General features: G+C 48.1%; 1 protein-coding gene across 1 annotated transcript; it reads left to right on the forward strand.

The window, feature by feature from the left end:
- The first annotated feature begins 869 nt into the window (after nt 1-869).
- Nucleotides 870-12679, forward strand: LOC143166757 (uncharacterized). Its single transcript, XM_076351473.1, has 6 exons — nt 870-943; nt 1797-2075; nt 4075-4323; nt 7719-7856; nt 8470-8589; nt 10046-12679. Exons 1-6 carry the CDS (start codon nt 883-885, stop codon nt 10204-10206), a joined length of 1008 nt encoding a protein of 335 aa, XP_076207588.1. The 5' UTR covers nt 870-882; the 3' UTR covers nt 10207-12679.
- Nucleotides 12680-16131: the final 3452 nt, after the last annotated feature.

The raw sequence follows: 16131 nt of genomic DNA on the forward strand, positions 1-16131 counted from the left end.
TTCTGCTGCGTTGCTTGTGTAATCCACCTCGGCACTCAGTGCAAAATGCCAGCGTGCTTTAAGCCATCTCAATGAGTGTGAACAAAGTATCTGGCCCCGTGTGGCCCTGTAGATAAATGATTCACAGCAGTTCTTCAAGATTGGCTTTTCAGTCTCGTCTCTGGGATCTGCACTCCTAACAGAGCCAGAGTGGCTTTCGGGCTGCATTCAGCCTAGTTTTGCAATGCAACTTAGCTTCCCGTAACCTTTATTCTTTGCCTGGGGCGGCTGTACGGGAGCCCTTTCCTGCATGGCAGGTACCATTCGGTCACTAGAAGAGCCTGGCAAAGTTCAGGCTGGCAACGTAGCCTTTGCGTACAGAGGGAGAGCCTTCTTCCACACCTCCTGCTGGTGAGACTCTCCGTGACTGATCGTTGTTGGTATTTCAGAAAATCAGCACACTGCATGTACGGTGCTTTATCTGACTGGACTGATTTCTCTTCCCTGGGTGGGGATGCTGTACTTTGATAAACTGGAAAAGGATGAAAGAAATAGGTGTTTCACCTTTGCCCGGTCTCGGCGTTAGCATCTTCCTAAATGGGGTGAGCTGACCGGGAGATATTTTTGTCTCTCCTCACCTCTCAGCCCTATTCTCACACTTGCAGCTAGCTCCAAGGTGCAGGACTTTGCAGAGCACATTGTGGCTCGCGTTGGTTCAGCCCGAGTTCAGTCACCCAAAACCTGGCAGGTCTATTTTGAAACATTATTTAATCTGTCCACTATGGAGTTTCTTTTCTTTTTTTTTTTCCACTCTTGCTTCTGACATCATTTCCTGAATGCTATATTCATTGTGCTCTGTAGCCAGATCGTCTTCTCAGCATATGATTCAAGGAGCTCTTTAAAATGGATTTCAGCTGTCCTTTTACTCTCCAGTGCTTGCTGGTGATAACAACTGTTACGCATGGTAAGTGGGATTTTTCTTTATGAAGTTGGCGCAGATTTGCCTAGATGAGCAGACACCTTAATTTTGCTCCAAGATCTTTTAAGGACTCTACCAGGTTTGGGGAGACATCAAATAGTGTAACTGCTAATGCATGAAAGGGACAGTCAGACCAAAGTAAGACAGATTATTTTTTTAGTAAACAAATGATAACTAGCAATATAGTACTTTCTCAGTGTACTGCATCTGTAAAAGCATTTCAGCAGAGACCGTAAGGTCCTTGTACGCAGAACGCTGGCTGGAGGGGCTGGAGAGCAATGTGGTCTTGCTCCTAATGCTCGGTGTGACCTTGGGTTAGTCCCCGAGCTGCTGTCGCCCTGCCATTTACCCATCTCTGGTTTGCGTGCAGCAACTTAATAATGTGCAAGGATACTGGGAGGCTGGTTCAAGTTAAAACTGCGACCTTAGTCTTTGGGTAAAAGCAGCTGTGCAGGCAGCCGTTGTTTTTGCTACCCTCTGTACAAGATCCATGGCATTGATGCCTTGAGGATCTTTCTTTGCACAGCCTCTCAGCTCTGAGGGGGGGTGGTAGATGGTCATGTCAAATTTGGGGAGAGAAAAGACCAGCTGCTCAGCCTTTCGTCGCCCTGTGCGCATGGCGTGCACACCACTCCCATGTTAACAGGGGGGAAAGTTGGCCTTTATAGAAAGCTTCCCACTCCTCTAATTTTCAATTACTGGTGACCCCAGCCTGTCACTAGGGGTGGGTCTGTTCCTTTTAAGTCTCACCTGGGCATTTACCTTTCTGGGAGGCAGCCGAGGGGGGATGGATGGACACGGCAAGCTCGCTGCCCACACTCCGTGTCTCTCCTTTCAGGCTCTGTCACCTGGACCGGTGTGCTCAGCGGTGGCTCAGCAGTCTTTTCTGTGGGAATTCAAAGTCTGCAGAACCTCTCCAAAATGAGCAAGAGGGATGTGAGATGCTTGACAGATGTCTTAAATGATACTTTGTTGGCCAAGTGCGGCACTTCTGCTGGCAGATGCCTGAACTTGCAGAATGGCTCCCTAGTGCTGAGGAGTGTGGAGAAAGAGGACGAAGGAAAATACGAGTTTGTTTTTCACAACACCACCAGATTTTTTACACTGGAAGTATTTGGTAAGTGGCCTTCTTAGCAACAAATAGCTTTTGAACTTGTGAGCCTGGCTGGAAGCTGGTGCCTTGAAATTCTTCCTAAGAGACTGCTTGAGCTTGCAGGAGCTATAGGTGCCTCCGGAACAGCTTTGTAAGCCTCTGGCACCTCAGGGAGCAGTAATGGTGAGTGTAAACTGAGGGATGCTTTTTTTGCATCCATGTTGTCAGTCTCTCCTGTCTGTTGAGCCTTCCTTGAAGTAGCCGGTCAGTTGAGCTACGTGCTATTTTTCCCTGATGTAAGAGACAGCAGCATGAAGTGTTTGTGAAGTTGAGCCTACGGTATGTAGACATGTAGCTGGAGATTTCAGTCCATTTCCAGAGTACTCTTCCTGATGGCTCTCATGAAACCTCTCACTGACCGACAGCATTTTGCTGCCTGTGGACATACTTCCTTAAGGAGTTAACCCTACCTGACTTGGCTCTTGAAACTGAACTGGACTTCTGTGCAGGTCTGGGTTGAGCTGTGCTGAGTTTTTCCCCTGCTTCATGCAGCTGAGGAAAGGTACTAAAGTAATCCGGGTGTGACTTTCTGATTCTTAGCTGCCCCCGAGCAGCTTGGCGGTTAGCATCTTCTGGGTCTTTTCAGAGACCAGCGATAAGTACCTTACCGTGCCAGTCTCCCTACTGTCCTCCCTGTGGCCTCAGAATTGCCGCTCCCCTTCGTGTGCCTGCTCATCCACCTGCGGGGTGAGAAGACAGAAACAAAGTCGCTTCTGTACAGGATCCAGCTCATTGCTTGGGTTAATATGGAGAAGGCTTAAATGGGTTTGCCCCCCTGCTGAATAGCACTCCAGGCAGCCAGCGACCATTGCTTTCTGGCCTCATCTTCACCGTTCCTTTTGCAGGGCTTTCACTTACACAAGCTTCTAAGAGAAATTGAAGCGTATGAAATTGTAATGAAAATGTCTGAGCAAACTGGTCTCAGTGAAGACAAATGAATCCTTACACCTTTCAGGCGCAAACAGGCGGAACTGCTGCAGAGTGTAGGTCAAAGATGTGACTCCTTGGCACGAAGATCAGGGGCTTAGACTGGAAGTAGGCAAAGACTGCAGAGAAGTGTCCTGGGTTTAACCTCCATTTCAGTAGATTTGCTTTGGGAACTTTTGTCTCCTCCTTGTGTTCTGTTGCCACACCTAAGTCAGGGAAAAAAATTCACAGCAAAGGTATTCCTGGAGGCAGTGAATTTTAGCTGAAGGTGATGTCCTGGTTGAAGAAAGTGATTTCTGAGCTCATTTACATGGATGTTTGCATAGACGTTCTCAATGTGACTCTTACTGTCATAAAACCATACCACTTCTCTGTCTAGTCTGTATTTGCAAAGTGGCAAATGTAGGAAATAGGTTGGCTCCCTGTAGTCGACTGAAAGAGAGAAATTCAGGAAAATGTAGTAAGATCAATGATTCATTACTTCGTTTTAAATTGTCCTAGTCTGGGTCATCCTATCTAACTGCAGGTGTCTGGTGTTGATACTTATGTTGGGCATGATTTGTACTAGTCCCTCTCTAAAATGGAAGAAGAGGCAGAGTGACAGCAAAAGTACAAACCTCTGGTGGAGGAGAGGGCTGAGTCTCCTCTGAAGCTACGGTTATCTGCTGATTACAGAGGAAGCCTCTGGCTGGCAGATACTTTGGGTGTTTCCACCGTCCTCTCAGATCAGGGGCTTTTTTTGCTTTTACAATTTCAATAAAGAAAATGAAGAGACGCCAGATTTTTGTGGCATCCCCAAAACGGGGACCAAGAGTCACTAGCAGGCTTGGGTGGGCACTGCTAAGCATTTCAGGGCTGGGGGCAGGCACTGAAGAGTCCGGTTACTTATTTCTGTGCTCCCTGGCTACCAGTAAATGCAGTGGTAGTGAGACTGCTGGTAAGGGAAGCTTCTGTCCAGCTCATGTTCACTGCTGAGTCGGTTCCTCACCTCTCTCTTTCCTCCCTGTTCCCGTTGCCCCGTGCTGTGTGCGACCAGAGCTGGCCGTTGGTATCCGGTGCTTCCCTAATGGGACTGGAGAGTTGTCCTGCAACGTGACCAGCAACGAGAGCACCAGCTTTCGGTGGCTGCTGAATGGCATCACGCTGAGTGCCCCTGAGGCTTGCATTAAGGATGGTGAGAAGGAGGTTTGCCTGGACAAAACCGTGCCTGGGGAATTTGTGTGTCAGGTTTACCATGGGAACAGCGTCATGAGGACCAGGCCCGTTGTGCTGTCTTGCAGCTATGGTGAGTAACGGCGTCTCCGGAAAATCTCCCTTTTGGTGTCTTGCAGCAGAAAACTAAGGAGTTGTTGCTGTCTGCATAATACTCAACTCTTCTGTCCTCTGGCAGCTGCCTTCCAGACTTACCACATCCTCCCTTTAGAAAGTGTCCCCTTCACTTCCTTCTCCCTCCTGTGTCTCAGACTGACACAGCCTATGACCACAGAAGGGATGAAAGTTTGTTCAGGAGGTCCTTTTACCCAACCCTGCAGCAAGGATGGATCTCTTTCTGTCTGTTTTCCTGCTTCCCAGTGATGAAGACCTTGCATCCTCCTGCGCACCGATCCTCTGTGCCGGTTTAGAAACACGAGCTGCTTCCTACTCTGACATTCATCCATTACCCAGATGGCCTTCCAGTTTCTGCAACGTCCCTGTAAAAACACCTCCGCTAGTTCAGTCCTGTTGCTGCTGGACTCAGCTGAGGTGTTTTGCCTTGTCTCTTTTCTCCTTATCTAGGCCAGCTGCACAGAGATTTACCGGTCTATATAAATGTCTCTCCATCAGCCCCACACCATCAGAGGTGGGGTAAAGACACAGTCATTTACTTAAGAAATGCAGGGTTTTTTCCCTCCATGTCCCTGCTCGGATATGTAGTTCTGTGAGAAGGCTGTGACTTTATCCATTTGCAAGCTATCCATAGATGCCGAGTACTCTGCTTGAATCAGGCCATAGTTTAATGAGACAGAAAATCCGGATCCTAGGACTGGTCAGAACTGCCAGAACCTCATGATGCAAAGCACTGGTCTGTATCGTAAGCTTATATTTATTTAAAAAAAAAAAAAAATTAGATAACCTTGGGTGTGATTTCACTTGCATCTCTAGTAGTGAAGGTTTTTCTCCTCTCTGGCAGCGAAGATGGTCATCAAAACTACATCAGGGTGGCATAATTTAACCACAAGGTTTTTGACTAATTTAGCTGTAATTAATTTAATCACATTTGCTACTAGAGAAATTGTACTGTGCAATAGCACCTAGCATTTTAGAAATTGTCTGAGACGCTCCAACTCCACAGCAGATACTGTCTTTTCTTCTATGGTTGGCATACAGTTGGTGTGAAAGCAAAATTACGGACATAAACCCTGTATCACGTGTGCTGGCATTCAGCAGAAATGCCGTGGGCTGTTCATGCCTGATCGCGTTGGCGGCACTGGCCAATCTGTACAAGTTTGGCATTTGCGATTGTGGAGCGGTGATCTTAATTTTGTCCAGTTAAATTGGTCAGAGGTTGTTCAGCATAGTCAGACCCAAGTTGGCTGAGGCACTGGGGAATGAGGATGCGAACATCCATGAGCTGTTCAATCAAGCCCTGTGATAAATCACGCGAGTGCTGACAACTACCATTGCTTATTCTGGGTGGCTGCCCAGTCCCCTGGGTGCAATATCGGTTCCCCATTTCCTCTTGAAAAGCCCACAGGGGAATTTAGTGATAGCTCTGTTGGGATGGACACGTGCACGAACACGTATTTGGAAGGCTCTGGGAGCAAGAAAGTAGCAGCGATTCTACTTTTTAGTCACCAAATGCAACCACATTTGTAAAAAGTGAACTAAAGCAATTCTGAATACTAGTAAAATGAATTGAAGAGAGAAACGAATTCAATTAAATTAATTAAAGACTAATTCATTATTTTTGTGGGTTATTATTTGTTCCAGGCAAAGGGCTGAATATAGTTTTTCCACCGTAGGTATAAGACCTATGTAAAAGCACCTACTTGGGCAACCTGTTGGCTGATGAAATTAATTTTGAATAATTGTTAGTGTAAAACAATTTGGCAGAAATACTGTAAACTTCCCAGGCACCAAAGGGCTCTGATCACACAGGATCTAAAGCAGAGGATTCAGAAGTTAACAAGTCAATGTATATAAAAGGCTTTATTGATGCATTACTTGTTTTATTACTTGTTTACTACCGATTTTTAACACAATATTATATCTCAAAAAGACCTTTTTAACAAATGGCAAATTTTTAGGAAAAAATATTCAGGAAAAAATATCTCCAACATATATTTATGCCTTTGACAATATTCTCTAAGCTTTCATCAAAAAGAAAATAAAATTATTAGGGAAATGATTTCTCATTTGCTGAAAGTTTAATTTTGAGTATAGATTTTTTGAACTTGATAACTGTTTCTAAAGAGGCTGGAACAAGCACTCCGAAAATACTTCGAGTATGTGTGATTTCACACACAGGAGCACCTGTCTACAGTTGTTTTTACTGTTCTGGTGAGTATGTGGACCATGACAGCGTGTAGTATGTCCTGGAACGTTAGAAACACTTCCCAGCCTTTGGGGATATGCAGCAATTTGTGCGTTTGGGGTCTCGAAAACAAGCTCCAAATGAGCCTGTTGGTTTCTGCAGTGCGGTGCTGTGCAGGCGTGTGCGCAGCCAAGAAGCAGCCAAATGATTCAAAAAGGGATGGCATAGGTTTACCTAAGGAGTTTTAAGGAATTTGGATAATAGCGATAGTTGAGCTGTATGGGTTTTTTCGTATGGGAAGAAGAGTTTTCCTGCTGGCTGCCCCAGGTTGGAGCACACTGTCTCAGTGAAGGAGCGAGTCTGGACGAGTCTCTCTTTTCTGCAAGTCTGTGATGCCCTCTACCAGCTGCCCTGCTCAGCAGCAACGTATGTGCAAGTCTGACCCGTCAAAGCAACCCTGAGCAAGGGACTCTGAACTGGGTAATAATTACCACTGACTTGTGTGTGGCCTTCTGCTCAGCCATCTGTAGTTGTCGCCTCCTGCTAGGCGTTTCGCGTGATCTCGGTTGGGAAGGGGAATAAAGAGAAATCCTTCCCCGAGCAGCAGTGAAGCCGGTTTCCCACCGCTCTGACTCGGGTGGCTGGAGTCTCTGGTGCCTGAGGAAGTGCAGGCTCTGATCAGACTTGCTTTGAGGTTGGCGTAGTTGTTACATGGCAGTCCTAAGTGGATTCTCTGGGGCCTAATACAAGCTCTGAGGGTAGACTCCGCAGCTTTTCTTTCAGCAGAAGATGCTAGCTTAGGTCTCCCTCCTCTTCTCAGCTGCCTGTTTTCATAAAACTTGTTGAAATGTAGTATCTTTCAAACCACCACCTTCCCTGTTAAATTTGATTAAAACTTATGAACTACCTTAGATGTTACTGGTCAGAGTAGGCAGAAACAAATGCACGCGGCTTAGTCACACAAGCATCTTAACGAAAAATTCCATACCATAATTAAACAATGTGACATAAATCACGATGTGCCACAGTTCACAGCATCAGCTCCCCCGATCCAAACCAAAGCAACAGTAATGCCGACATGCTCTAATCTGGCTGCAGGGTTTCTCCCGTTTGCAGAAAGAAGCTTGTCCACCCTGGTAACTAACAACGTCATGTCCTTCTTGCAGGAGACCTGCTGCAATACCCGTGGTTCATTTACATCCTGGCAGGGTGCGCAGGGGGTGCGGTTATCCTGGTGGTGGTTGTGTCCTCAGTCATATGTTGCTGCATGAAGAGGAAACACAAGTTCATCCCGGTGCCTTCAGGTGAGTGGAGAACACTGTTGCCCCCTGGGATGAGTCTCACAGAGGACTGTGTTTGTGCAGGCTGGGGTTGAAATAGCCTCAGCATAAACTGGTCTCAGGTGGGTGGCTACTTGTCTTCCAGCCAGCCCTCCCTTGACCTGGTGGAGCAGAAAGATGCTTGTTGATAGGCAACTGTTACGACCAGCGGGGTCTTGAATTAAACCTTACTTTTCCTTTTTTCACCTCACGCTTGCCACCACGTGCTCCTGGCCAGAAAGAAACACAGCAAAACCTTTTCTATGGGCAAGAAAACTGAGCCTCATTCAGGTCGGATCCTGAAATGACCTGAAGGCTTCTGATGGCAGTCCTTTGTCAGCACCAGTCCCTGAGTGCAATCTGCCCATGCCCAGTGAGGCCACCTCAAGCTGTGATCCTGCCAGCATCGCCAAGCTGGTCTCTGACAGGTTGCAATGGCCCTCTGTACTCGGCATCTGTCTGCTCCAGGAATGGAGCCAGTGCCGCATGAGGAGGAGATGCAAGCATGTGTTGGTGGTCTGGCCTCGCAATGACCATGCTGAGGCTGCTGGGATGTGGGGGACCTCTTTCCTTCAAGTCTCTGGTTTTTGTTTTACAGAGGAGGAGAAGGATGACGGACTAACAATGTCCGTGGTCTCCAGTGAAGGTGTGAAGAGCCCCCCCAACGGAGACCCTGTTGAGGCTCAAGCTGCCCAAATCGACTGCCCTCCAAAGCCTGGTGGGTCCAGTGACTTGTTTGAAGTCAGACAGATAGCTTGTTTAGGAGGGTGAAGGACAAAATGGATGTGTGTGGCTGATGAGGGAGGAGCTGACTGTAGAGAGGGGCCTCGGACTCACTAGCGGAGGGAAGGTGCTGCATCTTGTCCAGACGACAGAAGTTGCAGCAGGTCATTTATCAGTACCTTACTCGTGCTCGGCTTCTGCATGGGGGGTAGCTCTTGCCCTCACCCAGCCATGAGATGTAGCGGCAGCTGTCTCATAAGCATCCCACAGAGGGTACTACCAGCAGACTGCAGACTGTCTGTTCCAGTATCTCCTGTGCTAAAATACACATCTCAAAACCAGCAACCCCCCAAAACTTAGCAGTTTTCCTGCAATTTTATCACACACACACTCTTCTCATGAGTAACATTTTATGAAACTCAGCATTGTTTTTGTAAGCAGTCCTCTTCAGGACAGCACCCACCAATATGCTGAGCTGTAAACACAGCTAAATCCCATCAAAGTCAGAGGCTTGTGTATTTCCTTAAATTGCGGCTAAAGTGGGAATACGGTCACATTTTAAATCCTTCAAAGAAATCGAGAATAAAACCTCACAGCTTTAGCACAGTATGGTCAAGAGAGCGCAGCGATAAAAACCTTCTAGAAATCTCCTGTTCTGTGAGTGCTTGATATTAATATTCCACTTTTTGCATTATGTTTCCCTCAATTTTGTTTCACAAACATGAATGCTGGCAACACCTTCCCTAGTAATGCACCATCATCAATATGTCTAGCAGAGACATCATGAACTGGAGCACCATTACATAGGTCACAGCCTGGTCTCAGCACTACTGTCTTCACTTCTGGTGTCCTTCACTGTACCATGCGCAGCCTCTCAGCAGCTCAGCTATGCTTTATGTCTAACCATGGATGCTGCTTTGCTCTGCTTTCAAAATATTAAATGCTACTCGTGAACATAGTGCAAGAAAGGGAAAAAAAAAAAAGTCATTCAGGTCATTGTTTAATATTAATATACTTAAAGTGTAGAACTTTTTTTTAATAAAAAATTTATGCATTGTCAGTTTGACTCACAAAGTATCCCATATTTAAATTTTCTACAAATAAGTAAAAAGCAGAGGTGCGTGTGGAAAGTGTTTAGGTAAGAACATATTAAATGTGTGCTGTTAGCCAGCTTTAATTACTCAGATGTAACTGAATAGATTTGGCTTTGGTGTTTTGGTATATTCTGGGCAGTTGAGCCCAGAAAGCTTCAGCACCAAAGTGTCTAAAGCCACGAGGGACAGCTCAATAAATGAGTAGTTACACAGAAAATTGAAATTTGACTTGCAGACACCTGGGGAGAGGGGACTGAGTGGGTTAGGCAGCCTGCAGCATCAGGGACTGGGAGGAGGATTTCCATGAGAGTGAGCATAGCGTAGGCACTTATAAACTGTTTCTCCCTTCTTTTTCAGACACTGCCCGGACTGGTCAAGGCATTGAGCCCCAGCTGCTAGTGGAAGAAAACTTACCAGTGGAGATAGAGCCTGAGGAAATGCCAGACCCAGAGGTCATAGTTGATGTGGAAAGCCAGGAAAATGCCTCGGACTGTTTCCCGGATCCGACTGATGACTGATCTGGCATGCTTGCTGTTCCACCCTGTCTTGAAGCCTATGACACCCGTCCTTTGCATCCCGTAGTCTCATTGTGTGTAAGAATTGGTCCGGAAAATTTTAGCAGGGGAAAGACGTGAGGTGTCAGGCCTGCTAATGTCATTTAAAAAAAAAAAAAAAAGAAAAAGAAAATATAGGGAAAAGCACATGCATGGCTTAAAGGCCGCACTGCCGTGGGCTGACAGGTTCACTAACAAACAAAACTGGGCAGCTCTTTGATGCTTCGCCTGTTAATAGACCTGCAGCTAAACTGTGGAGCCCTAGAGGACAGCCTGAAATGAGACAGGCGGTTCCTCCTGCTCCCTGCCCACCCCACGCCTTCCTATGTCTTTGCCAGCCAGCGGTTCCTGCAAGGGGCAGGCATGACAGGCGGATTGAGGTGTCAGTCCCAGACAGAAACAAAGACCTGCCAGAAATTTCCTGAGAAAGCCTCTTCTCAGGAGATTTCAAGGCACTTTTCACAGGCCCTGCAAAAAAAGCTCGATGGTGGTTTCAGCTAGGTATCTGCTGTGCCGGGTGTTTATCTGAATCGTTCCTCTGAGCTCTACGCCCTTTGTGATTTGGCCCTCACCGCTTGCTGTGTGGGGCCAGGAGTGGTGGTAGGGGCTGCTGCATGCAGACCCCGGGAGGTGAGGCTGGCTTGCTCGCCTTTTGATGCCCTGTAATGGCAGGGGGCTACTGATTACCTTTTGCCAGAACCTGAACTGCTCGGGTTGCCAGTGAGTTAAAACAGCTCTGTCACTAGCTTGCTTGCTTGCAGCAGAACGGTGCCTGGGGCTTGGGTGTGTAATTTTGGCAGAAACATTTATTATAATGCTGAGATGGTTCATCAGTGCAAGCATTAGTGCCTTTAGTGTAATGGTTTAGCTACTGCAAGCTGATTAAGCTGGCCATCTGCCTGTGCATGTAGGCTTTTTCAGTGCTGTGTTATTTGCACAGACAGCAGCAATTTATAGGATCTCTTAGGCAAGTCTTGCTGCTACACACGTCCTGTTCCGCTCAGGGGAGGTCTGCGAGTGGAGCAGCTGGGGTAGACCTGCAGGGAAGAAGGACAAGGTGAGGCGAGGGCAAGGACTCGGTCCCAGGCAGAAGGTAGCTGAGTCCCTGGCAAAGCTGCCAGGGGCAGCAGGGCTGTCAGGCTACGGGGAGTGCTGCAGGATGCACTGCCAGGGCAAGGTATTTACTGTGTAAGTGCATTTTGGTAGTCGGAAGCGAGGCATGTTGGTGTTAAACTAGCCGAAAGGGCTAGAAAGGCATGGTAGAGTAAAAGCAGAGATGGTACAAATTGGAGCCGAAAGGGATGGGGAGGTGTGTATTGCATTCCTCTCTTCCCTTGTCATTTTGTCCCTGTTTTATATTGTGCTGACATTGTGCCATGAATCCTTTGGAAACGGATTTAAGGTGTGCCTTGTAAATACCACCCAACGAGGTCTGCAAGTACCCCAGCAAAATCAAAACCAAACTGAACGCTTCTCTTCCGGGGGGGGAGCTGGTGGGACGGCTGCATGCTTACCTGGAAGTCTTAATGTCTGTGTACATGGCAAAGCTCTGCATAGGTGACACCCAGCCATAGGTGGTTGTTCTTGTTGTTTCCTTGTCCTGTGACTCTCTTTAGAAGATTTTTGGATCTTGTGTGCTGTGTTGGTGGTGATTCAGCCTGTCTCTGCTTTTTAAGGCTGCCGTAGGAATCAGATTTTCCACGGTAAGAGGGAGATAATAATTCTTTTCCTCATGGTGCTGCGCTATCTCCTTTCAGTACAAACATTCCTCAAAGGCTGTGAGTTGAATGACAAAAATGTGATGCCGCGCGCTTGGGGTGGCAGCTGCCTGTAGGCAGCACAGTGGCGGCGACGCTGGGTGAACAGGGGCCAGCATCACCGAAATGGGGGGACGTAGTCAGCTTTGCTTCTCTTCTGCAATTTCTGGCAGAGGCAGGCAGGGGACAGTCGACTCCAGTACATGCTTCGAAGGCTGAACGGTGCTCTGAGCTGTACTGGAGAAGATGCCAGCGTTTCAGGTGCTGAGGGTGACAGAGCTGGGCCAGCCTTGTCCCGCTGGGCTGGTGCGTCCCGGCTCCAGCTTGCCCTAGTGCTGCCTTGCTGCTGTCAGCCCTGGGAGGGCTGGGGGTGCCCTGGCAGCTGTTAGCACCACCACTGGTGCAAACCCAGACTGGGAAGGATTTTTCCCATTGAGATGGGAATCTGAGACTTGAGATGTCTTTATGAGGCAGATAGGACATGGCTGGTTTTCTGTCCTTCCCTGCTGAAGATGCCGTTCAGCAACGGGGCAAAGGTTTCTGTTACTGTGAGGTCAGGAGAGAAGTGATGCAGCCTGTGCTCTTCCTTTAACTGTATGTGTTCATGCCCAGCTATTGTTCTTTTTTGGTGTTTTTTTTTCTTTTCCCCGTGATGATTTTGTTCCTAATAAAAAGATCTGTTTTCTAGCTTGTTTCGGAAATGTTTAAGTTCTGTTATTTAATAATTGTTCCTTTGTGGTTTTCACTGAAAGTACAGGCTGGTTTCCAAATTTTCACCCGGCCAAATAAAGGAAAGGTGATAACAAGTTACTGCTGACTAGAGCTGACTTGGGTAGTCTAGGCAACAGAGATCACAAGGACATTCATTTGTAAGTCAGTCCAGGAGAGGCTGTAGGGCAGTGGCATATAACTAGTCCCCATCGGAGTGTGTGTGCTAATGTGCCTGCACATCCGTGTGCACCAGCAGCTCACCAAACCCTGCTCTGGTGCCTTGCCCGAACTGTGAGGTGCAGGGAAGGGATGCAGGGAGATGGTCTTGTTTTACCCATCTTTATCCATCTGTATTTTTTTGTGATACCTAAGCCACCTTAGCTGTGAGAGAGGGTGCTTGACTGCATAGCTCATTTTGCAAGGAGGAGGTGACTCTCTCATACTCAGCCTTAGACAAGTGGGCCCAGACGGTGGGTAAAACCAATGTCCTGATGGTTTGTGATCATATAAAATCCCTTGACTCTACCATTACAGGGTTAGCCCTGGAACAGTGGTGTGACTGGACATGGGTGATCCTGTCCTGTAGCCTGTGAACCCAGCACCCCAAGGAGCCACCTGCCCGAATTTGCAGTTGTTTTCCAGCCTGACTATGGTGCTGCGTCACCCAGGCAATAGCGAGGATACTTTTGGGCCTGGGGCTATCCGGCAGAGTAACAGGTATGGGTGTACATGGTGCTATCAGGAGTTTGACCGGAAACAGCGATGTCTGCGCTGTCTCTTCAGGGCTTCTGGTGGCCTTGGTGAGGCTGTGCCATGACAGCCCTACCCTCCGGGTTGCTGAGGGAGCCCTTGGTGCTGGGGTGCGTCCGGGTGCCTCTGGCCTCCTGTGGGGAGCTGGTGCTTTCCAGGGGAGGGGAGCCGCACGGAGAGCTGCCAGCCACGCCGTCCTCTCCGGCCGCTGGTTCTGGCTGGGGAAGGCTGGGAGTAGGGCAACGTCCATCCCTCTGCTCATCGAGAGCTGGCGGGACAAGGGGAGCTCTGCTCTGTGGGAAATGCGGATGTTTTGGGATATGGTTTCTTCCCAGCTGAGGCAAACCACCAGTGGTTTATAGTACTGTACAGAACGGACATTTAGATTTGTATCCATGTCAATGTTTCGTGGCGGGAAGAGAAAAACTTCCCTCTGCTGTGGCATATGCTAAGCAACAAATGACATGAAATGTAGTATGTAGTCTTTTCATCATGTAATTCATGCAGTTTGTGAATATAAAAGGAGAACAGATAATGATCTTACTTGACTTCAGATATAGGTGAAAGCAAAAGCAGAAAAGAAACATGTTGTATAACAGCGAGCAGAGAAAGGGGAATGATCCCTTTAGATTTTTTTAGCATTCAGGAGGAACACATCCCCACAAAATTCTGAGGTCAGTAAAGCTCCCCATCCCAGTAATGAAACAGTTTGTGCTCTGCTTTCCAACCTCTACCCCAGGCTGCCATGCCTGATGTCCCGGTGGCTGTGTACATAGCCCTTGGGGTCCTCCCTCGGAGCCCAGCACAGGGGCAGAGGCACCAGGGCAAGAGCCAGCCGTTTGTGGGGAGCTGGAGGACCAGCCCTCCCCGCAACCATCAGCTCTACAGAAACAACAGAGTGGAAGCTGGTGAGTCTGAGGGCAGATAGACAAAACTGATAACGGGCCAGTTTACAATAGCAAATGAAACGTTCATTGTAAATACTGAAGAGGCATGCAAGCAGTGGTTGTGTTAACTTCTGATGAAAATCCCGGTGTAGTTGAAAAAAACCTCTAGATTTTAAGCATGTGCATAGTAAGTTCATGTCACTTCTTATGAATTATCGCAATTCATTTCAAAATAAGCAAACAAGAAGATTTCATGTGTAACTCAGCTGTAGGATACAGTGTCACTGATAGATACCTTCAAAACCATTTCCTTAACATTAACCAACAAATTGTGGTGGTGTTATAAGATCCAGAAGTGTAGGTATTACTACCACCAGGCAGGGAGGAGTGAGATGCCCCGTGGACTTCCACAGGTAAACACACAGAACCGGTAACCCAAGTGGGCAAGAAGAGCAGCATCACCCATTTCTGTCTGAAATGGAAGCAGGATTAGGTGATGTGTCATCGCAGAGGCTTGGATTAGTGTTTGGGTATTGCTTGTGCCTTCGGCCAGGCTGCTCAGTCCCTTGGTGCAATCAAGTGCACCTGCCTATAGGAGGCTAGTGGTGGTGAAGTCCCTCCTGAGCATATGCAATGCTCCCCTCTTGTCCTATGGTGTAAAACAGGCTGGGAAACATCATCATCACCCAGTGGGGACCCTGTGGCCTTTGACAACCAGTGACTGCATCCTGCATTAGTTTTGTTCACAATGAGCACTGCGTTTCCTTTCTGCAAGATTACGTGACTCATCTCTCAGGCAGGGGATGTGGCTGGAGACAGCAGGGGAGTCTTCACTCAGAACCTAGAAAGCCCTTAGATGAAGCCCGTCTAAATATTTGTACTTTTCCAGCAAGCAAATGGTGGTGGGTGTTGTGTTAATTATATCAAGATTAATTTAACTTGATACGATCAGTTAAGAGATGTCTCCGGGCTGTACAGGACCACTGGGAAGCGCGGCATCTTTCTGGCTGGCCTCCCTCGAATGTCACTTGTGTGGCTCCAGGCTGGCTGACGGGCTGAAGTGGAGCTCTTGGCCAGCTCTGGGACTGAGAGACTCTTACCTCCAGCCCTCTTGATCACCAGCAAGCAACGTGGCTGAATCACACAGCCATTCAATATTGATAAGGACTAAAGAAGCTGTTCCCTGCCTGTACCAAAGCAGACTGCCTGGAGGGCAAAGGATGTTTAATAATAAGGAAGATGAGGGTGGGGGGTGGTGTGGGGGGCAGAGACACCCCCCTAAAGTGTTCAAATATGGCTAAACTACTCAGGAGCTGGATAGCAATTACCTTCAAGCAGCATGTGAAGGGCCCAGAGCAGTTCTGCCTACGCATGCTGATGGCATCATTGGCATCTTCATGGGGATACTTCCCACCTCAGCCAGGAGGTGGGATTTCAGCCCCAAACAGCTCCTCGTCCCTGGGGTTCCCCCACCTCTCGTCAACCATGAGGGGCCGGCCTTCATCAAATCGTTCATTATGCTTGCAAGTTTAGGTCCCTGACTATACCCCTCACCTCTCAATGTGCCTACAGATGCGTGCTTGGCAGCTTGGTTCCTGCCCCAGGAGCTAACGTTGCCGTCTTCTTTGGTCCGCACCTCCCGTTGCCTTCAAACTTTGCTCAGAGCAGGGGCCGTCTGCCAGCACTGTGCCTCCCTTTCACTCGGGGAGCTGGGTTTGGACCTGCTGGGCTGTGACCACGGATGCCTGATATCCCAGCTGGAGCTGGCTGTGGGTCTGCAGGCA

The sequence above is a fragment of the Aptenodytes patagonicus genome, chromosome 1 (genome assembly GCF_965638725.1).
Source record: "Aptenodytes patagonicus chromosome 1, bAptPat1.pri.cur, whole genome shotgun sequence".
Classification (NCBI taxonomy): domain Eukaryota; kingdom Metazoa; phylum Chordata; class Aves; order Sphenisciformes; family Spheniscidae; genus Aptenodytes; species Aptenodytes patagonicus.